Source organism: Poeciliopsis prolifica, unplaced genomic scaffold (assembly GCF_027474105.1).
Source record: "Poeciliopsis prolifica strain line A6 unplaced genomic scaffold, Auburn_PproV2 SCAFFOLD026, whole genome shotgun sequence".
In the NCBI taxonomy this organism is placed as follows: domain Eukaryota; kingdom Metazoa; phylum Chordata; class Actinopteri; order Cyprinodontiformes; family Poeciliidae; genus Poeciliopsis; species Poeciliopsis prolifica.
The window spans coordinates 4,462,886-4,486,007 of NW_026562401.1; the positions used below are offsets into that span (position 1 = coordinate 4,462,886).

Consider the following 23,122-nt stretch of genomic DNA (forward strand, 5'->3'; position numbering starts at 1 on the left):
CTGCGGCTGTCCTCTCATTGTTGTCAGGAAGCAAACTGAAGCTAACTTTAGCTTCTTTATGCATTAAAATCAGATTTTATCTGCATGTCTGTCCAATTAACACGTTGCTACTATTAGTACAGGTTGAAGGTAAGGCTTCTCACATTTCTGAACATATTTGTCTTCAAACATTTTTTTTTTAGCAAATATAAGCTTCTGTGTGTGATATATTTAAAACGTTTTGGGAATTTCCTTTGTATCCACAGAAATGATCTTCCTCTCCACTAATGATCTGGTTTGTGTCATCGTTTCTTTTCTTCTAGAGATATCCTCCTTTTCCTCCTCATTCTCCTCATCTTCTTCTTCCTCCTCCTCTATTAGTGTGTTTGCATATCTAACATTCCACGAATCGTCCTCTGCAGTTTATTTCATCCTCCATCTTCAAACACATGACCTCTCTCCTTCCTCTGTGATCCATATTCTTTCTTGCAAATGTTCTTCAATCCTTAAAGGCTTTTTAGATTTACCTCTTCTAAAAATACAATCTGCAAACGTCTATGCAAAACAAAACTTAAAAGAATAAAGAAATATACAAAAACATACAAGGTTCAAAACACGACCATAACACAAAAAACAAGGAGAGAAACTCAGGAATCAGGAAAATGAGTCTGTACAAAATTAGCATTAAAATAACTCAAAACTAAAGAGTAAAAACAAAACTCAAGCACTTCAAAACGATAAAAAATGAATGCAAAACTACAAATTTATAGTAACTTGGTAAAAGTAAAAGCTTTAATAACTCAAATATGCAAAATATGCAACAAAAAAAAAGAAGTTCTTACTGATAGACCCGTTATTGTAGTCATAACTTGTAAATTGAAAAAATGAGGGAAATATCAAATTATTGCATTCGTCCATCATCTACATCCTGTCATCCTTGCATAGTTATAGGGAAAGTTTGGGGTTATAAGTAAGCAATTCAGCTGCTGCATGTCTCCAGTAATCAGTGAATACAGATCATCGTCCTAAAATAATATATTGTCTGGACATTTTTATAGTTATTGCTAATGTTGTGCATGAATTTTGCAACAATCTAGATTAGGTTAACATATTTCCCTACTGAATGTGAATTAAACATCATCTTTTCTCTTTTTCTGTTCACTGTCAGGGTTTGCAGTTCAGATATCAATGTTCTTTTGACTATCTGGATTAATAAGTCTGAATTTGATCAGATTTAATTTTAATATTCCTCTAAAAGTTCTCAGGTTTTAATTTTATCTTTAAAATGCAATTAAAAAAAAAAACTATTGAACAGTTGAAATCAGATTTTCATGAACCTTTGATTTTTTTCCAAACCTGCTTCAGGTACATCTGTTCTGTCAGGAGGAATGTCAAGATTTCAGCAAACTATAATGAAAAGTTTCTGGAAGGAAACTCAAAATGTCTTTCCAAGGTTGCAAACTTTAGAAGATATGGGACTCGTTTTATGAATTTGTAAAGAAAAAACAAAAAAGAAAGTCAAAAAGCTATCATTATTTTGGCATTTAGCAATAATAAATCATTTTAGGATACGGTTCTGATGTGATTGAATGTCTGACAGACGGTGGATTTGCGGTTCCACCTGTAGGAGCTTTAACCCCCCCTCACCTTCAAGGAGACGCTCCTTTTTCCGTCTCTAAAGTTTCATCATCATCATCTCCGCATCAGCCGCTCCCACGTTGGATTGTCTGGAGTTGATGACGCGCGACTCGTACCTGCGAGACATGCGTGCGTCTTTCGCCAGCCACGCACGCGGCCTTTTGGGAGGGGAGGGTTAGCGGATGATGGGGATGCGGGTGCCATGGTAACAGGACGATTAGATCCGGACCTTTATATGCAGATTTATTTATTTAATTCTCATTTCAGCGCGCCTGGCTGTCGGAGTGAGAGGAGTGAATTCCGCGAGAGACCTTAAAACGCTCAACAAGTGTTTTTGTTTTTTTTTTGTTGTTTTTCTTCTTGTAAGTGATGGTGCTGGACACTCTTGATTCCGCGGAGTTGTGAGGACAAAGCCGCTTCCCTTTTTCTGCGTGCGGGAGACCTGTGTCTGCTCTCGGAGGAGGACGCCGCCCGTTTTCTGGACACAATGTCGTTGAAAGTCGTGTGAAGTGTGGATGGAAACTGAAGCTGCTTCTGAAAGCCTGAAATAACCGAACCAAGTTAACATCCTCTGCTCCCTCTGTCTGTAAGCGCTTCAGTCACGGATGGACTTTCTTTCTCTTTTTTCCCCCCCAGCGTTCCTTCCGTCATCATTTCTCCTTAGACACTGACAATGACTGCGTGTCGTGTTTTCCGAGAAAGCATGGGCTGAGATTTTTAGGGGGTTGATCTGACTTGTGTGCGCCCCCCGGACCGTGTCTCAATTTCCGTGTGCGTGTTTGTGGACGCGGTGTCAGGATGGATCGGCGCGCGTCGGAGTGTGAGCGTCTGTTTTTGGTCGATACTTTATGTGCAATAACAGTTCCTCTGCTGTGACCGAAGGAGCGAGTGTCCTTGTCATTCATCCTCGGATGGATGTTCCGACCCAAACATCCCTTACGTAATGACATGTGTGTTGGAGGTGGAAAAAGGCATTACTGGATGAGTGGGAAATAAGCGACGCAGACGGTCAATGAGCGACCAGGACTCTTATCTACAGCAGACCGGGAAGCCGGTGCCGATATGACCGGCGCTGGAGCGCTGAGGGCGGCTGTGGAGAGGAGAGGGAGGGCCGCGGGCGGAGAGCAACCTTTCAAGGACGAGGAAGGAGGAATGATGGAGAAACATCTGTGAGGACAAACGGGACTCTTGAAGTGGGGGTGAAAATGAGGCTGCTGGCGTGACAGCAGGAAGAGTGAAGAATTCAGTCATCTGCGTGGGGCCATTTCCAAGGGCACCGAGGTAAGGATGGCCACATTACCGGAAAGAGGGCGGGGGTGCGAGGAAGCAGCTCCAGGAGAATGAACACAGACTCAGGTTACTTCCCCCCTATCATCTTTTGTTTCAATAACAGCAACAGAGACATCTTTATCTATGTAGGATAATCTGAACAGGTGATCACAGCCTACAGTTTATAGCACCATTCTTCCTGAGTGGGGATGGATGGAGTGGCAGGAGGTGTGGGCACTCCTGGCAGCGCTGGAGGCACTGGGGGTGATACCCTGCCCAGGCGGACTGATGGAGAAGCAAAGCGGCGCAGTAAAGGCAGCCTGCCCTCCCCGGGCTACCGTCTGTCCCAGGCCTCTCTTGAGGGAGAGAAGGGCTCCTTCAGTGCAGACAGCTCCTCCATGGGTGGACGAGGCCGCCGCCCCTCCATCATGAGCTCCTCCCCCAGGGACAGCCTTTCCTTTCGGGTGGCAGGCACCCCAACCACCCCGGGGACCTTACCAATGGCACTACCACCTCCAGCAGCATCCTCCTCCTCTGGCTCTACCCATCCTCCTCCTGCTCCACGTTCTGTAGGCTTCACAGCATCCCGTGCCACCCTGGCCTCCACCTCCTCCACCGGAACCGGGGTCATGGTGGTGGCCACCGGCGCAGAGACGACCACCACAGCCTGCAACACCACCGTGGTGGGGACCCCGGAGATGGCATGCCAGTCTGGGCTTGGAGGATTTGGTATGGGGCTGGACGGAGAGGACTACAGCAACTCCAACCAGAGCACCTTCATCCAAAGACAGTTTGGTGCCATGCTTCAGCCAGGAGTCAACAAGTTCAGTCTTCGTATGTTCGGGTCCCACAAAGCTGTTGCCATGGAGCAAGAGAGACTAAAATCAGCAGGAGCCTGGATCATCCACCCCTACAGTGACTTCAGGTATGGAGCCACACAGAAAACAGTCAGCAAGCAACTGGTAGCAAATGGCACCTGTAGCACATCAAAGACTCATTCGTTTAGGGAGAATCAGTTCAAACAAGTGGAATTGTGATTCATTTTAAAAAGCACATTTGAAAGACAAGGAAAGACACTCAAGAGGAAACACAGCACAGAAATACTTTGGAGCTTAAAAGAAGGAAAACGATGAGGGAAGAGAGCAGAGCTGAAGGGATAGAGAGAATGTGGAGTATTAAAGAATAATAAAAGCAGTACAATCAGTCAAAAATAGTGATTTTTCAAGCTTTTAGGAGTAAAATGATAAAATGGTTAGTTAAATTCAGAAACACTTTATTGATCTTTGAGGGAAATTAATTGTTTCAACTCAGATTAATTCAACTTCTTCAGAGTTGTTTTGGCTGTCAGCAGTAAAGATCTCTTGTAGCAGTCTGTATCACAGGGAATTTGAAGACGCCTCTGACTAAAGACACTGTTTGCCTAGGGCAGTCTCTTGAAGAGGATGGTCAGGGTTGTCCATATTTGTCCTGAACTTATATGAAATCTTTCATCACGAAGTGAAAATGGCAATATCACACTGTAAATGCTATTTTTTAAAACTATATATATAAAGTGAAAAGCAGAAATTAATTTAAAAATGCAAAAGTTATTTTACAAGTTTATGAAAATAAGCATCCATGATTACCCATCTCCCCCTCCACATGGCATCTTTCTGCATGATGCTTGTGTCTGATTTGTAGCGTAGTGATAAATTAAGGTGATTTTTGAGGAGATTGGGTTTAACTTGACAAAAGAGGAACCAGGGCAAAATGTCCGTCCTCTGAACCCAAGTCAGACAGTCTTCTTAATTTAGCTAGTTTTTGTTTGTTTATTAATTTGTTCCTTTATGCTGGTTTTCTTAAATGTCTATTACTCTGGTCAGCAGCAGCAAAAAACCTGTCTGGGGTTTTTCAACAGTTTCAGGTTAATTTCGATGTGTTGAATCCAATAATCACATTGGTTTTGCTCAATCAGGTCAACTTTTTGAACTATGGAGCAACATGAGCATCAAAATGCTCGACTTGTTCTAACATCTGGATCAGTTTCCTGATAATCTGGGCTCAATGAGGAAGGAGGAGAGAAGGAGGGCATAAAAGAGATAATGATGTAATGTTCAGTTTACATGTACTTACCCTTATCAGTGTTTTTTATTCAATTTACAGAAATTCAAGCTTGTGATATTTAATTAACATACTCTGTTAGAAAAGTTTTTTTTCTTCTAGAATCTTTTTTGGATGAGAAATAAAAACGGAAATGAACCAATAATGTCACAAAATGTAATTTTCCCTAAATCAAATTAGAATAAAAAACTGGCCTGATTGATAAAAATGAATGTCGTTCAACGTTGCAAAAATAGTCCTAATTCTGTTTTAAAAACTTCCAAAACTACATTTTCTTGAAACTCAGTGTTGCTTATGATATTTTCTATTTGTACTTGGGAGTTCCCAGTAATAAGCACTACTGGGAGAGCGCCCCCTTTGGTGAAGATCATGCCTTTGGTTGTGTTTGGGGAGACGCATCATGGGAGAACTGCTGCTCCTGAGATGCTTGTCATGTAGCAACCAGTTGCTACATGACATATTTCTAGTCTAATGCAAGTGAGACTTCCTTTTGAATCTGTATAAACCTAAATCAGGCAATAACTTGTCATGGATATGTTTTTTATTCTATCCTGTGGGCAACAAGGTAGATATTCACTGGAGAAGTTAATCCAGGCTCGTTTAGGAGCATTTCTCACTATAATCTCTAGAACTGTGCAGGTGGACGGTGGAGGGACTGACGGCTTTCTTAATCTCCAGACACCCTGCAGCAACAATGGATGACTCGATCCCCAAGGCTCCTGGCCCACTTTGAGTCATTAGGCACACACAGACTGTGTAATTTTCTGTGTATTGTCTGTCAATGCGATGATCGCCCTAGAGCTGTGAGGGATGGGCGTTGTCGCAGGTGAAATGATTTACGGGGCTCATGAGGAAGCGAGCAGAAGAATGACAGAGGCGTGTGGAGATGCTGATAGTGTTGTCACAAGAGGAGAATTTAGGATTTCTGACTTATACTTGCTGTGAATTATGCAGACGGGGCATGCATTATGCATAATTCATTCATATAACTTTGCAAGTACATGTACTCTGGAGTGACACCTGAAGAATTATGCATGACCAAGTGGCAGAAAAGAGGAAGTAAATTACAGCTAAAACAACCTCATTTGAATCATCCTTGTGTGAAAGTGTCTGTCAGGATATGTGTAGGAATGTGTGTGCATGTAGGGGTATCATTACCAAGTCTGCTGACAAGCTCCCCTCTTCCCACATAAAGAGACAAGCTACTCCTCCTTCACTTATAAGAATATATCAAGTGAATGAGAACTAATCTACGTTTGTGCATAGCTTTTATACAGATGATGGATGACGGGAGACAATCGCAGGTTCCTCAGGACAAAATGGCCTCAATTACAATAAGAATTAGTGTTCAGTTTGACAACAGCTGAGCAGGTAGATGCAGGTCAGCGGTCATCCAGCACCTGATTGTATTCAGAGAGGGAAAGCTGATGAGGCAGCAGACACCATCTTTGATTGCATTTGCAATTCCTATTTGTGTGGAGTTCAATCGAACACGACGAGTACAGACACATCCGGGCATGCCTGCTTGAATCAAGGACACACTCCATAAAACGAGGTCAGTGGAGATCATAAATATCATCTATAAGGTTTTTAGTTTTAGTACAAGAGAGAATAGATCAATGGTATCAAAGGGAACTCAACAGATACCCCCAAAACTTTTAAAAACATTTCTTTCACAATAATTACAGTGAAAGATTGGTGGGTAATAATTTGCCTATCATGTTTATATTTCAATTAAGTTGGAAAATGTTTTTTTTTTACAGGATGAAACAGTTGAAGCAAACCAGAAGAAATCCCTCAAGTTACTAAATATATATGCACACAGGATCTTTAATTGATTATCTGGGGATAGTATGATCAAACCTTTATTTAAATGCAACAATTCTTCAGAAGTTGTTTTAAAAAAAGACATGAATCCAATTAATAAAAGCGGGACAGGCAGCTCACGAGCAACAATACAACACAAGAACACAGGGATTTTACAGTAAGCAAAGTAAACATCCTTCTTAAAGAGTATGACTGAACAGATATTTGTAATTAAAACTTGGGTTGTTGAATTTGTTGAAAAGAACAGTGTTAGATTTGTAGCTGTTAAACACTGCAAGATGCTTGATTCATAGGTATTAAAAATATTTAAAATTAAGTTGTTCTTTATATGTGATCTCATAAATAACGTCTCTGGATTCTCTATTGGAAAAACAACAATGAAAGGAGACACGAGTCAAGCATGTAAATTTTATTTATTCAGTTTGTTGTCCATCCGTACATCCATCAATCATTCACCCAGTCATTTTTTTCACATTTCTTAACACAAACCACAAGACATAATGGAGCATGATTGCACTGTTTTTGATCACAAAAGTAGTGCAGCTGAATCTCTTTAATATTTGCTGCAAAGCTGCAACAGTAAATGTCCACAGGTGTTTTTCATCTAATCTATTGTTTGGCGTAAAATGTAAAAAGGACCTATTTTGACCAAGCTATATTCCTGGAAGCATGCAGGATGTTATTCGTCTATAAATAGCACCAACATGAACAACCAGTACGTGATTCACAGATTTATTGAGCTCTAATCAAAGTTAACGAGGTGTGAGCTCGAGGTCAGGAATGCCGCTCCATCTTTGCTGCAGGACGCCTCGTTTGCGTTGCTGTGAATAATCCCCGTGTTTATCGCCAGTGATTACGAAGCAATACATCTGTCAGTATAAACGACAAACTGAGTGAGGAGTGTGAATGGAAGCAGAAAAATGACTCACGCAAACTTAATCTTCATCAGTACTGGTGGTAGCCTCGCGCCATGGGGTTATTATTTGACTGAATTAAGGCTCAATATCAATCGAGCTCCAGTGAATTTTCTCAGTGAGAAACGAGTCGGTGTTTGAGAAGAAGAAAGTCAAAGTGATGGATGAAGGGATTAGAAGAAAGGGAGACGAGGAAATGACAAGGACTGTCTCCAGATGATTGGATCGACTCTTCTTTCATACTTTAATCACTTTTGACATCCAAATGACGTGATTTATTTGCTGAATTTATATCAGAGAGCTCAAATACGTCACTGAGAAATGTTCTCAAGCTTGAAATGCAGACTGATGAGACCTCCCAAAGTTATTTTTTTTTCATTTCATTCCTCTCTCTTTCTCCCCTTTTTCCAATTCAGTTAAGGATCTCTTTTGGTCGTAAAGATAAAAAGATCGATTTATAATGTGCGTGCAGGGACTCCTCCTTATTCATCACTATTAAACTCTACATTTATTGACTCCCCTTTTATTACAGGAGCATAAGCTCTGTCTATTTTATAAAATTAAAGCTTTATTTAGAACAAATTTATTCAGCAGGAAAAGATGACCCCCTTAGGAAACAGTTGTTTCAAAAAATCCATCTGTGACTTTTGATTAGTTATCCAAGACTAATCAAAAGTGCTAACATAGATATTTTGAGAGTTTTCAATGACCTTTTTAACCTCTAACTTGTCACCATTCTAGAAATCATGACTAGACTGTGCTGTCTTGGTTCAGATCCTGTCTCACTAAAAGGAGTTTTGCCAGGTAGAAGAATATTTTATCTGCTTTTTATGTCACGTTAGTTCTTTTGTATTCTTGTCTCTGTTTTCTTTATGCCGCCTCCTTTTAAGGAATCACCATATTTGACTGCACTTCTAGATTTGGTGCAAATGGCAATGCTGAAAGGAGTGATGGTGCTCATGTTCACCACGTCTGTTTTTCTGTTTGTGCTGTTTACATGTTGGACAAAGAACTGGTGCAAGCCCACAGACCAAAGTCCTGTAGAAAAACTGAAGCCTGAGCTGAAGAAAGAAAAATTCTACTGCAAGACTCTGGATGATCCAGACAAAAGTGATCAAAGATATCTCTCTCTTTGAATGCCCCATTTGAATATTACCAATGACTTTAAGTGTATTAAATCTCTGAACTTAAAATGAAGAGTCCACTGTACTGAACCCTATTGAAACCTCCTGGTTATTCCACCAAATATTGATTTCTGAACTCTTCCTGAGTTAAAACATCAGTGTTGTTGTTTCTAAATTAATATCAACTTGTTTTCTTTGCATTATTTGCGGTCTGAAAGCATTGCATCTTTTTCTGTTATTTTGAGCACTTCTCATTTTAAGCAAATATTAAATTATTGCTTGTAATTTCAAAGACATGTTGCCAGCAGTTCATAGAATGAAAGAACAATGTTCATTTCACTCTAGCTTGCATTTATAGAGTAAAATAAAAAAAACTAATCAATTTAAGTGATCTCCTAACTTTTTCCAGAGCTGTATATGTAAGTGAAATAAAAAGTGAAGCATTTTATTAGTAAAGAGGAATTTTGATGCATTGCTTATGTAATTTATTATATCAGGGCATTTTAATATTGTATTTTACAGCTGTGATCATATTGTAGATAAAGGTGTTAGAATATCTTAAGATTGTGTGTTGTGTAATTTTCTATTACTGGACAATATTAGTCTATTACATCAGTCCTTTTGACATGTGGTTGTAGGAAAAGCAGAGATGTTACTAAAAATATCTGTCCCTGTTAGTTGCAAAAGAGCAAATCTATACAAATGTAGTTTTGTTTAATAATGTAATGACCGAAATACTCAGTGTGGACACCATTCGGACAAAATCTTTCTGCTGGTTGACTGTCTGCTGTCAGAGCACATTATCCTTACAAAAAGCAGCAGTGGAAACAGAGTGACTTGACACAGCTGGAAAATATGCTGTGCATGTTAAACAGATCTAATGGAGCAGAAATATTGTGTTTGGATTTTGCACACAGGGATTTGTGTGACAGGGTGTAATGTCTCTCCCAATTTTATCAACACATCTATTTTATATATATATATATATATATATATATATATATATATATATATATATATATATATATATATATATATATATATATATATATATATATACATATATAACCAGCAGAAAGATTTTGTCCGAATGGTGTCCACACTGAGTATTTCAGTCATTACATTATTATAAGAATACAAAACTACATTTGTATAGATTTGCTCTTTTGCAACTAACAGGGAAACAGATATTTTTAGTAACATCTCTGCTTTTCCTACAGCCACATGTCAAAAGGACTGATGTAATAGACTAATATTGTCCAGTAATAGAAAATTACACAACACACAATCTTAAGATATTCTAACACCTTTATCTACAATATGATCACAGCTGTAAAATACAATATTAAAAGGTATATATATATATATATATATATTCTAAAAAAATATTATAACTATTCTAGAAACTAGAAAATTTGTATTCTAGTTTCTAGAATATAAAAATGTCTAGTCTGGACTGTAATTGTAAGAAATTGGAAGGTTTAATCGAGACCTTCCTTCTATATGTTTTACTTTTACAAGAAAAATATAATTTCAGGCTCTCTATAATCTTTCAAATACAAAAATAATTAAAAAAATTTTTTAATTTATCCTGCAGTCTGATGACATTTAAACTGAAGCTAAATCTAACGTCCATCAGGAGAAATCTGGGCTGAATGGCCATTCAGAAAGGAAGAACCCATTAACCAGACTGAACTTTAGCCTGATTTAATATCAGACAATGAGGAAAAGAAGGTTCTCTGTCTTTTTATCTGGTTTCTGCTGTTGTTATGACCAGATTTAGCAACTCTTACAATTTCAAACCTTCATCTAGAACAAGATCATTCCCAGATCAGCAAGTGTCAAATATTACAAAAATTCCCATGTATAGATACACCAGGGACGACTGAAGACGTTTTCACCATCATGCCAAATATTGGTTGATAACAATCTGTGATCATACCTCCTTCAGAAAAAGGAGGTATGAAGACAAGGTATTCTCGTCTTCTTCATCTTTACGTCTGTGTTGATGATACATCTTTGAACTTTAGGAAAAATGGAGGTTTGTGGTTTTCTGCTTCCAGATTTTACTGGGACCTGCTGATGTTACTGCTGATGATGGGGAACCTGATCATCCTGCCGGTGGGCATCACGTTCTTTCGGGACGAGAACACACCTTCATGGATAATCTTCAACGTGGTTTCTGACACTCTGTTCATGGTTGACCTGGTTCTGAACTTCAGGACCGGCATCATGAAGGAAGACAGCACCGAGATCCTCCTTGACCCAAGGTCAGTTTGAGCATATTTTTCTTTATTTTTTCATAAAGTACAATATCAGTAGATCCAACCTGTTTCCTTGGCTACCAGAATGAGGTAACAGTTCAGACACATTTGTATGCATGAGGAGAAAGGCGTTTCAGTCGGGCTTTGTTCAAGTTCCAGTGTACTCCTGATGAATACTGAGTCCAGCAAACACCGGACTCACTTCCACAAACCCGCCCAGCCATATGAGGCCTGCCTCTTCTCCTCCATCTTTCTCCACCTCAGGGCAATCCGCCAGAAGTACCTGAAGACCTGGTTCCTCGTGGACTTTGTGTCGTCCATCCCTGTGGATTACATCTTCCTGATGGTGGACAGTCTGGACTCGGAGGTCTACAGGACGGCCCGGGCGTTGCGGATAGTCCGCTTCACCAAAATCCTCAGCCTGCTTCGTCTGCTGCGCCTGTCCAGGCTCATCCGCTACATCCACCAATGGGAGGAGGTGAGTGGCGGACGCCATGGACGAAGAGGACGCTTTCTTTGACAATTACGACGTGTTGTTTTTTGTAAACTCAGGTTAAATCCTGGAAATAATTTCATTTAAAACAAAGGTGCAAAATAAAATCCAAGTTGTTAATTCATCCTATTCTGAACTTTTCCCTCAGATCTTCCACATGACCTATGACCTTGCTAGTGCCATGGTGAGGATTGTAAACCTCATCGGTATGATGCTGCTTTTGTGCCACTGGGATGGCTGTCTCCAGTTTCTGGTCCCCATGCTGCAGGATTTCCCTTCTGACTGCTGGGTTTCCAAGAACCTGATGGTGGTGAGTCTCCAGCCAAGTCCCATATTTTTTTAGATTTAACTCATTAATTTTATAATAAACAACATAAAATTTCCAAGTTGAACTTAATGAAACACTGAAGTGTCTGAATTTAAAAGATACGTAAACATTTCTAAGGTCAGACATGTTTGGATTTACTAAGCTTTGGTTTTGTCCTACCATTTTTAAACTGGATTTGAAAGTTTTGATTTATGGAATTTTTTCTTTCTCTGATGTTTCACATATTTCAAAAAATGAAGATTTATTTGAATTCAAGTTCCAGTAAAAGTTTTTTTTTTTTTTTTTTTTATGCCGTACAGAGTTTTAGGTCTGGAACAAATGGTAAACTTCTTTTGCCATCTTGCCTTATTTCGCCTCTTTCCAGTTTGTGGCTGAATTCCAAACTACAAACATGAGACATTATGTTTTTGTTTTTTTGAATAATGTTTTATTTCTTGCCACTCTTCCCTATAATCCAGATTTGTGGAATGCACATCTAATAATTATCCAGTCAACGGATTATCCTATCAGGGTTGTGGATCTGTGGAGCTTCTCCAGAGCTGCTATGAGCCTCTTGGCTGCTGCTCTGATTATCATCACTTTGCCAAGCCTGTCAGCCGTGTCCTGAACTGAGGTCTGTGAGATGTTAAAAGACACGAGGACACTGTTTAATTACCTCAACCTGGCATAAACATTGTTACATTTTTCTCTCTGACTTGTGTTGTTCTTCATGACGCTGTTGGTTCACTAATGTTCTCTAACAAAACTCTTTGCTAAATATATACTAAGTTTAAGTATTTATTGTAACTCTCTGAAGAGACAGATTTATTTAGAGGTATCAGATGTTGCACTTTCAGGTTTTTATTTGTAAAAATGTGGAGAGCCATTTAATTTCCACTTCACTTTTTCGCTCTACTTTGTGGTGCTCCAGCACATATAATCCCAATAAAAGAAATTACATTTTTCCAGCTATAATGTGGCAAGATATCTAAAAGTGCATTTCCATTTGCACTTTGTCTGAGCATGTTTGCGCTCAATATTTGTTTCAGATGAAGGCAGAGGAGCTGATGTGTACAGAGTGAGGCTGTTCATCAGATATGACACAGTTTCCTCTTTATCTTCGTTAATTGGCACATGCAGCAGCACATCCTGCTGAAACAAGATTGACTATAATCATCAGGTAGAGAAAAAAAAAGAAAGAAAAACAAAGAACTGTTTAATTAAAAATCTCAGCAGGCATCAGGTAGATGTGTCGGTGCATGCAAACAATGGAAACCCACAGGCTTGCTGCAGTCGAGTTGTAATTGTATGAACAGCTGACTCACGTCTCAGCGGTTGCCATGAGTAAAGGTTGCCAAGCAGGCTGATGTTCGGATTCTCCCCAGAGAAAGTTCCCACATCCTCTGAACCATTAATGTCACTTCATAATTGGACTCAAACAGGAGGTGCACACACACACACACACACACACACACATGTAGAAACAATGCTTTCCTCCTTTCCTTTCTTTTGTTCATTTCCAATCTTTGGTAATCTGATTGGTACTTTGTTTGCCTTTTGATGTTATGATCTCATCCCGGCTTTCTGAGGTGAAAAGAGGCAAGATTCATCTGTATTTTGACAAAATTGAGAATGCTTCCTGGCACCAATTCCTTAAAACACAGGTGTCAAACTCCAGGCTCGTGGGCCAAATCCGCCCCCGCCATAGCTTTAAATGTGGCCCTCTAGATTCTAGACTAAATTACACTAAATTAGTCTAGAATCTAGACTAATTCTAGATAAATCATGGACTATAATTATAATGGACTAATTATAGTCCGTGATCTATACGAGTAATGAAAAGTTGCATGTACCGTCACAAATTTCACAAATATTTCCAAATTAGCGCTTTGATTTTTATTGCAAAAAAAAATCACAAAAAGAATCACAAAATCCTGGCAGGACTGAAAAGATGTTCAGTAATATTTAATTTTAAGGATTCATTGATATTTTATCAGTTTGTGAACTGGTTTTATCAATACATGTTGGCAAAATCGGCCCTTTAAGATCATTCAGGATCTGGATTTGGCCCAAAACAAAAACGAGTTTGACTCGCCTGCCTTAAAATAATAAACTTATTGCGTTTGTTTCCCGTCCTTTCTCTCAGAACGACACATGGGGTGTGCAGTACTCCTACGCTCTGTTCAAAGCCATGAGCCACATGTTGTGTATCGGGTATGGCGCCCAGGCTCCTGAGGGGATGACTGATGTGTGGCTCACCATGCTCAGTATGATCGTCGGCGCCACCTGCTACGCCATGTTTATCGGCCACGCCACCGCCCTCATACAGTCGCTGGACTCTTCTCGGCGACAGTATCAGGAGAAGGTGAAACATGACTGTCATCCATCTGCTGCTAGTCACCTGATTAAATATTTATGGAATTTATTCGGCACGAGCTGCTCAATCTGCTTCTCTGCAACTGATCCTGAATTACATTTTTGGGCCGGCATGTGCGGCATAATTTGCTTAACCCTAATTATGACAAAGGAAATGTTGTATTTTGCTCATTTTTGTTTCAGGATGCAATTGAAATATTTAAATTTGAAAGGTTTACTTTTTCAGAAATTAAATGATTTAAGCCTTATTTTAGTGGCTGCTGAGCTGTTTCCTGTCTGTAAGAAAACCGTTCACTGACAAAAGATTGAGTGTAAAATCTTAAAACTCATGTTTCAGCACTTCTCTTTAATCTTTAATGATCTTGTAAAGTGCTGGATGTTTCTGGAGTTCATTAAGCCTCTGGGAATATTTGAAGCCCATAATTTATGGGAATGTATAGTTTTGATATTTGTTATTCTAAAATTTGTGAATGGAAACTAAGAAAATTCAGAATGTACTTACATCTATTTTCAACAATTGGTTATGCATTATTTGGCAACATATACGGCTAAAGTCAGACTTACACTGATGAGCGTCTCATAACAGAGAGGTAACAGTAGTGGCTTTCATTTTCTTGACTGAAATGCAAGTGAAGGTTTATTATTGCATTGTAAATTCAGATATGCTTTTTAAACTGGCAAATCTTATGTTGCTTTAGAGAAAAAGCCAAAACATTTGACTTTTTCTACGCTTGCTTTTTGCATCTTTTCATCTCATGTGCAGCAGCAGTAATGTTTAAAATTGTTGCTATTGGCTTACGAGTTAATTCCTCCACTTAGTGAAAGTTCTAGCAAAAAGGCTAGGCATGTCATAATAATTAATAAATTAATTAATCGCATGATAAATTAAAACAAACTCAATCATTTCCATTGGGATGATTTATTGTTTAGCTCTTTTTTCTCTCGTTCTACCTAAAACTAAAAATTGATCAAGTCTTCAGTTTGGTGTTTTGGTCTCAACTTTCTTTCCAGCCTTTAATGTACAAAATTTAAGTACTGCATATAGCATTCCAGCAACAAAGTTTGCTGACATAATTTCTCTAATACTGAACGCACCTAAAAGTAATTTTTAACAGGCCAAAATACAAGATAGGAAATATTATCCAGTAGTCTAACTCCTCTCAACTATTTTTTTCTCCATCTTTATAACAATCATTTTTGTATTTATTCAATTCAATGCAGTTACAGTTTGTTTGTACTTTGCTAATAGAAACCAGTGCAAAAATGTTTCAAATGTGATTTGGTTTGTTATTTCCAAATTTAGTCAGTTTTATCTCAATTTGGTTGAACAACAGGAAGTAAGTTCAGTACATTTGTCCTTTCCTAAAAAACCTCCTGCTTTGATTTGAGAGTCCCAGTTTGGCCTCATCGGGTTACAGAAACAAAGACTTACTGTGTATTTATTCATTTTAGCCTCCACTTATTAGACCCTCCAGATTCATCTACAACATTATAGTTTCTCCTCTAAACTTCAGCTAAGCCAGTAAACTCACAATCTCAAGCTGTGGTGGTTTGTCACGAAATTAAAGAGATAAAGTGATTTTATGATTAGTTGTTTAGTTTTCTGGAGCTTAATAAAGCAGCTGATTTCACTCTACAGCAGTTGCTTCCTGTGAAAGAAAAACAAAGTGAAAATTACCTCTCAAAGTGAATGTTTTTCTTTTGTAACTGCAGTACAAGCAGGTGGAGCAGTACATGTCCTTCCACAAGCTTCCCGCCGATCTGCGGCAAAAGATCCACGAGTATTATGAGCATCGCTTCCAGGGCAAAATGTTTGATGAGGAGAACATTCTGGGAGAGCTCAGTGAGCCACTGAAAGAGGTGATGAATTCATGAACGCCCACTTTGTTTTTTTCCTGCCTCCAGCGCATCGTGTTGACATTCAATCTCTTCTTATTTTCATTTAGGAGATTGTCAGCTTTAACTGCAGGAGCCTGGTGGCAAACATGCCGCTGTTTGCCAACGCTGATCCCAACTTTGTGACCGCAGTGTTGACCAAGCTCCGATTTGAGGTGTTTCAGCCAGCTGACTTCATCATTCGTGAAGGAACCGTTGGTCGTAAGATGTACTTCATCCAGCATGGACGGGTCAGCGTACTGACCAGAGGCAACAAGGAAACCAAACTGAGTGATGGGTCCTACTTTGGGGGTGAGGACTTAGTTTTTGTGCAAAAAAATAAAATAAAATGCTTGTTTGAGCTGTTTTATGAATTCACCTTTCTTCTTCAGAGATCTGCTTGCTTACTCGTGGACGAAGAACAGCCAGCGTGCGCGCAGACACATACTGCCGCTTGTACTCTCTCAGTGTGGACAGCTTTAACGAGGTTCTGGAGGAACATCCAATGATGCGGCGAGCCTTTGAAACGGTCGCTGTTGACCGTTTGGACCGCATTGGTAATTTCTGGATTTTTCTAACTCCTTATTCCGCATCTGGTTGCTATTTCGCAATTAGTCATAACTCTTCTAAATAATGCAAATATCAATCTGTGTTCCTGAATTTACCAAGCTCTTTCATGATTGACATCAAATGGTTTAAAAAGAAGGATCACTAAAGACAAAAGCAAATTAACTTGTTCACCTTGGATCTCTCTATTAGCGTAGTCTATACCCTGGTGAATTTCAATAGCACCTTTTTCACCTGTGAGGAATAGAAATTATATAGAACACAAAAGCCTTCAGAGCCTCCATAGGCAAAAGAAATGCTGGAGAAAGTTTATGTCCCTGTCATTAACAGGTTAAAGTCTTTTTCTGTGCTTCTCATTCCCCTTCAGGTAGGAAGAACTCTATGCTACTGCGAAAGTCGTCCCAGGGTGGTTCTCTCGGTGGGAGTATGGGTCGTGGCGGAGGCCGTGGTGGAGGCGGTCCTGGAGCTGGCCTTGCACCGAGTGGTCTAGGCTCCTGCGACAGCATGTTGGTGCAGCAGATTGTCAAGCATGACAGCATGCCAGCCATGCAGGACACCATCGCAGCCGCTGCTGCAGGAAGGAGCGGAATAATCGGAGGAAGTGGCACGGTGTCCCCTCATCCCCGCCCTGTCATCTGGGCACCACTTGTCCATGCTCCCCTGCAGACGGCTGCTGCGACCAGTAATGTAGCCATTGCTCTTATGCACCAGCAGCAGCAGCAACAGCAGCAGCTCCAGCAGCTGCAGCAGCACGCTCTTGGAGCCGGTTTCTTCTTGCCATCTCCTATGATTTCTCCTTCACCATCATCCACTTTCCCTCTTTCTCCTCCCCGCGCTCCTGTGCTGCAGCCCCTTCGCCCTTCAGTGAGCTCTCTTATTGGGATGATGACAATGGGAGGAATGAGTGGTTTGTCCCCAAGAGGATTTCCACTGTCACCGTCAACTATGGGTCCTCCAGGTGGGGTAACATCACCTCCAGTTGCTAAAACACCACCCACTTCAGCTTCTTCTGGACCAACTTCTGTCCAGCAAGGACGGACTGTTATCTATGGTCCCCGTTTTCAGGCTGACCACCCCTCAATGACAGCTGGGGGACTTGTAACACCACCAGCAGGAGGGCCAGGCTCACCACTACACAAGGTACCACCCACCAACCCACCCGCATCTTCCAGTGGCCCGTCAGATGGAATCAGCTGTCAGCAGGGTGCCAAAGAGGCTCTTCTACGTCATGGGGTGAACAGTTGTCAGGGTCTGCCAGCACTGGGGAGGCTAACCCAAGAGGCCAGGCTCCTGTCAGCTTCGCAGCCCACTCTTCCTCACCGTTCCTGGGCGGCTGTGCAGCCTCATCCTCCTCTCCATCGGAAGGCCTCTGGTGGGAATTTGTTGGCGGCTCCTTTCCTGGCAGGACAGTTGGCAAGAGGTGGCAGTGCAGGCATGTTGACCAATAACCCTACGCTACAGCTGGTGACAAACATACCATTGAATGCACAAGTACAGGCCACAGGTCCTATTCAGCCGGCTATGCCACAGGCGATCCCTGCAACCTCTGTGCCCACAGCTGCACACATCCCCTCTACACCTTTCTTGCCATCTTCTTCCCCTCCAAAGCAGACCTCCCTCTCTTCTGTCACCCAGTCACCTACTCCTTCTTCTTCGACACCTATTCTTACCCAAACACCTCGACCAAAGCCGATTCCTTCAACATTGTCCTGCTGCTCCTCCCCACCCTCAGCAAGTCCGTTGTCCACACCCCGTCCCAAACCGGTTCCTACATCTTCTCCCCGCTCTTCCTCTCCCTCTCCATCCTCCACACCTCCTCCCTCAGCTGTTTCTACCCCAGTTCCTCTGGCTCAACCTTATGGACCCAGATCATCACTGACATCTTCATCTCCCCCATCCTCTGTGCTCTCCTCATCTCCGCCGCATCCCCAGAGCCCCAGAGCCAAAGCATCCAACACACCTCCTTCTGCCTCTCCACTGTCTGGCCACAGCCCTACCCTGACCCCAACTGTGTCCCCAATACCCACTCCAACTCAGACAACCCGCACCCGACCTTCCACTCCTACTCAGACACTTACTCCTACGTCGTCCCCATCTCCATCTGGGCCCTCCATTAGTAAATCTCAGAGCCCCACACCTTGCCTCCAGCCCTCCGTCTCTGGCTCACCCAGGGTTTCTGCCTCAAGCAAGACCCCTAAGCAGACTTCTCCTTTCAACCCTCTTCAGTCGTCAGCCCCAGCCTCAACACCTCTTAGCACAAACTCTCCAACAAAAGTCACTTTCTCAGTTCATCCTGTGAAGCAAACCTCTCCTGTCCTTTCTCATAGTCCTACTTCAGGCTCCAGCCTTTCTTCCAAACAAAGCCCTTCAACGACATCATCCTCAGCAACTTCGTGTCCCAGCCAAAGCTCCTCAAACCCTTCCTCCATTTCTACCAGTTCCTCCACCACCACAGCCTCTCATCAACAAGCTTCCACTGCTGCAGCCAACCAGACAGCACACACACCCACCTCTGCCAACTCCACCTCGCCAAAAGGGGGGAAGAAAGACCCTCAGCTGGCAGTCACCAGAACAGACTCGGAGGGACTAAGGCACAAACTGCCTGCTAACATGTGAGAGGAGGAAGAATATTTCGTTGACTTTTTGTGCTTAACCAGTGCTAAATACCAGAGCCATGGATGTGCAGACTTGAGTCAAACTTGCCAACAGGTAGCCCATGATCTCACATGAACAGTTCATACATGTTGAATTTACTCTAGGATGTGGTTGACTTAGAATATCAGGTCGTCATGGGACTTTCAGCAAAGCCATCGATTGGGAAGGACTTTATGGAAGTTACCAGTGGGTCTTACTCACTAAGAGGAGTGTCTACTGAACATCCAAATGTATACATTCGTGTCTGTGTTAGTGATTGTTGGAGCAAGCAGGTAACCTGAAGTGGAAATATGCTGCACTGTGTATACGGAGTAGTTAGGAGTAAGCATGGGCAGGTTACAGTGTCAGAGTACCCTGAGGGTTAATCAAGCGCGTCTTAAAAAATTATTTGAAGCCATTTTAATGAAAGACCACAAAAACAGCAGAAAATTTATTGGAACAAACACATCACAGTTTTGCCCCTGGTCTAGCTGTTGCTGCTGATCAGCTGGCTGAAAGGAAAGACAAATCATGTTGCTTAAAATGAAAGAGGAACCATCTATCAGTTTTACTGAGGTAACTGTTGAATAACAATAGTTGGCATGCTACATGCTAATCCACTGCAGGTCCTGCCTGAACAAATAGTTTGATTAATCAATCAGCTAATATCATACATGTAGTTAAGAGCAGAATTATGTATACCTCTGGCAGATTTAGATTTAAAGTAATCATTTGATTTTATCAAAAATACCAGTGGACATGTGTAGAAAGTTGGTCTGCAGTTACCAGAAATATTTGATGGCTGCAATGCCAATCCATGAATAATTTTCAAAATGCCTTTTTTTGATCAAATGAAAATAAAAACAGAAATATTGTCTTTTTCAAGAACTATGTCCTTTTAGTCTTTTGTCATGTTCCCCAACAAAAATAAACTTATTTTTTGAAGGAAAATAACCGTAAACCTAAATCGTAAAAAGGAGAGAATGAACTCGAGCTTAACTACATGTGTCTCCACAGAGAAAAATTAATAAATCAAGAACAATTAGATTTACTTAACAACTAAGAATAAATTAAACTGTTTTTATTATAAAATTTCACTTTAGCGTTTGAAAAAAAAAATACTGCCAGATAAATGTTATAAAAAGCTGTTATAAATCAATATAGTGTATTGTTTTGTTATTATTATATTTATTTTATTATATTTATTTACATGAAAGCAATTGGATCATGGGGGGCATATTAAATTTTTTAAACAGCGGTATTTTTACACAATTTTTTCATTAAAACCTTAAACCAGCCCATGCCTACTCAGTAGGGTTATTTTCAGCAATATTTATTAACGAGAAATCCTCTTTGCAGGGACTGTAAATGTGAGAAAATTATCACTTTATTGCTGTTGGGGTGAAAGGTCACTGTGATAGAGCAGCAGACACTTCCTGGTTTCCAGCTCCAACTCCCTCTTGCTTCCCATTCTTCACCAAAATGTAATATTTTCTCATCAGAATAAAAAATAATTAGATTGAAACTCACTGTAAAGTTGATGCTCATATGAATTTGAATAATTAGGAGCAGTACTCTGGTAGTTTTGTTGTCCCTGGTGTGTGTGGTGTTTAGTTTTTGAACAATATGAAATCCTAAAAACCTACATGGTCACGCTGACAGCTTCTGTAAAACTGTGCTTTTCTATGTGCGCGACGCAACGCTGCTCTGTTGTGCACCGTGGCTCACATGATTTTGTTCCACCCGGCTTCCTGTAGTGTGCGTCTGTTGTGCGCCTCCTCACCGTCGGCCCCTTTGTCTTTCATCTTCTGTCTGTCTAGCTGCCTTTCATCTGATTTTACAGCTCTGGTTTTGCTAGCAGTTCCTTTGACGCTCGCAGACTCTCTCTCCCTCTTTCTCTCGGTTTGCCCAACACTTTGCTCGCTGCTGCCGTCAGCCTCGTCTTCAGTTGGCGACCTCCTCGTGTCGCCGTGTGACACTGTTTCAGCACCGTTTCCAGTGATGTTTGATGTTTTCTGTGGGTAGCAACAAGACATTTCAATCTTTATCCTGGATACCATGTTGCCTAGACTATATATGTATATATATTTAAGGACCAAATGTTTTATTTTTATTTATCACAGCTTTAGCTTTTGAAAAGAAAAAGTAGCAAATGATGCTGTTGAATGAACATGTGGAGTGTGGCATTAAGGATGGTGGCAACATGTGTAATGATGATGAGGAGAAGTTGCTACTGGTCTACATCTGGATGTAAGAATAAAACAGATTTAGTATCAACTTGTGTTCAGCCGTATTCTCATTCCCGAGCTCAGAACCGTGTAGATTTTGAAAACAAAACATTCAGTTTTTTCACCATAAACAAATCAAAAAGGACAAAACGTAAAACAATGAACAGATATTGTAAATTGTCATGAGTTTCCACTCAAAAACATTAAGCTTGTTATGCTAAACCCACTTTTATTATTATCATTATTATTAAATTGGCTTTACACTTCAATGACACCTCTATTCCAGATGCAACATTAACCTCCAGATGGCTCTTTTTTTTTCTTGATTTTAAATCTTAATAAAACTATTTCTCTGATTGATCAACACTGTTTAAATTTACAAACTGCAGTCCGAGTTGCTCTATTCCACAAATTTTTAACATTTTTAAAAATGCAAATCCCTTAAAATATGCAACATACCTAATAAACTGGAAGAGTGCGTTCTTCACTAAAGCGTGAAAGCAAATAAAACGTTACCATAAGAAAAAGGTGAAAACAAGGTATCAACTGTAACACTGTTTTTCCTGCAAATTTACAAGCCATCACTTCCACTGTAGTGTCTGCTACAGGAAGTTAGAGGAGAAACTCAAAACTCCAGAAAGCTCTAAAAGGAAATTAATAGTTGGCAGTACCATCATTACCCCATTCAACTTATACTGACTGTTTTCTGTGTTAGTATTAGAATATATTTGCCCTCATGCTGTCCCTATAACCCTAAATAATCTTGACAGGATTCAGGTGACATTTCCAGGTGTTAAATTGGGTTTTGCTTTGTATATGTGTGAAATGGAAAGGCCTGGCAGTGTTTGATGATAATCCTGGAAATCAGCATCCATACATACGCAGCTGTATTGACACATGATCAATACAGTGAGTAGTTTTCAGTATGGGTGTTGCTGAGGATGTGGCTTTAATTTTAACATTATTTGTCAGCATCGGAAAGGTTTACTTCAACCGTGACTCATATGCAGCTAAAAAAGTCATTTGATATTACTCACCCCTAAAATAAAAGCCTGGTTATCACATTCATCTCTCAGACATATTAACAATCCTCAGAGTTTTCAGTAAAACACAAAATAGAGTTATATTTCTAAGGTAGCAAGATAAGGATTTAAAAAAAATACTGGTGATTTGTGCAATTCTAAGGACGCTGTGAAAAACATGCTGCTTTATATCTGCACAGCTCAGGGATATCTGATCTGAAACCAAACCTTTTTAGATTCTCCACATTTCAGATTCTGTTCAGTTAGTTTCTAAATATTTCATTGAATCTCCTGTATGCTGCAACAGAGAAAAATATGAAACACAACCTGCCCTCTGCCATAAAACCTCCATTTAAATGCATCAAAATAACACAAAAATTGGTTAAAATGTAGAGACAGAATTCAGGGATTTCATTTAAACTCAAGTACACATTTGAACAAAAACTACCCGTCATCACGACCTTTGATTTCCCTAAAATTACCCAATGATTACACGTTTTCACTT

At 40.4% G+C, this 23,122-nt stretch overlaps 1 protein-coding gene across 4 annotated transcripts; it reads left to right on the plus strand.

The window, feature by feature from the left end:
- The first annotated feature begins 1,907 nt into the window (after window positions 1-1,907).
- On the plus strand, window positions 1,908-21,644 carry LOC129371090 (potassium/sodium hyperpolarization-activated cyclic nucleotide-gated channel 3). Of its 4 annotated transcripts, none has more exons than XM_055047465.1 (9): window positions 1,908-3,811; window positions 10,915-11,121; window positions 11,380-11,593; window positions 11,757-11,918; window positions 14,062-14,280; window positions 16,005-16,151; window positions 16,238-16,478; window positions 16,559-16,723; window positions 17,101-21,644. In XM_055047465.1, the coding sequence occupies exons 1-9, from the start codon at window positions 3,096-3,098 to the stop codon at window positions 19,347-19,349; spliced, it is 4,320 nt and encodes a 1,439-aa protein (XP_054903440.1). In that variant the 5' UTR covers window positions 1,908-3,095; the 3' UTR covers window positions 19,350-21,644. The 4 variants fall into 4 exon arrangements, with proteins under 4 accessions (XP_054903440.1, XP_054903441.1, XP_054903443.1 ...); XM_055047468.1 differs by lacking the exon at window positions 1,908-3,811 and adding an exon at window positions 8,790-8,837; XM_055047467.1 differs by lacking the exon at window positions 1,908-3,811 and adding an exon at window positions 10,743-10,824.
- Window positions 21,645-23,122: the final 1,478 nt, after the last annotated feature.

What these genes read in the sequence shown, in the direction of transcription:
- LOC129371090 (XM_055047465.1), top strand. Translation starts at nt 3,096, where the DNA reads ATGGATGGAGTGGCAGGAGGTGTGGGCACTCCTGGCAGCGCTGGAGGC. An exon ending in GGCGACAGTATCAGGAGAAG is followed by an intron (nt 14,281 to 16,004) that starts GTGAAACATGAC and finishes TTGTAACTGCAG; the next exon opens with TACAAGCAGGTGGAGCAGTA. An exon ending in TCAGTGAGCCACTGAAAGAG is followed by an intron (nt 16,152 to 16,237) that starts GTGATGAATTCA and finishes ATTTTCATTTAG; the next exon opens with GAGATTGTCAGCTTTAACTG.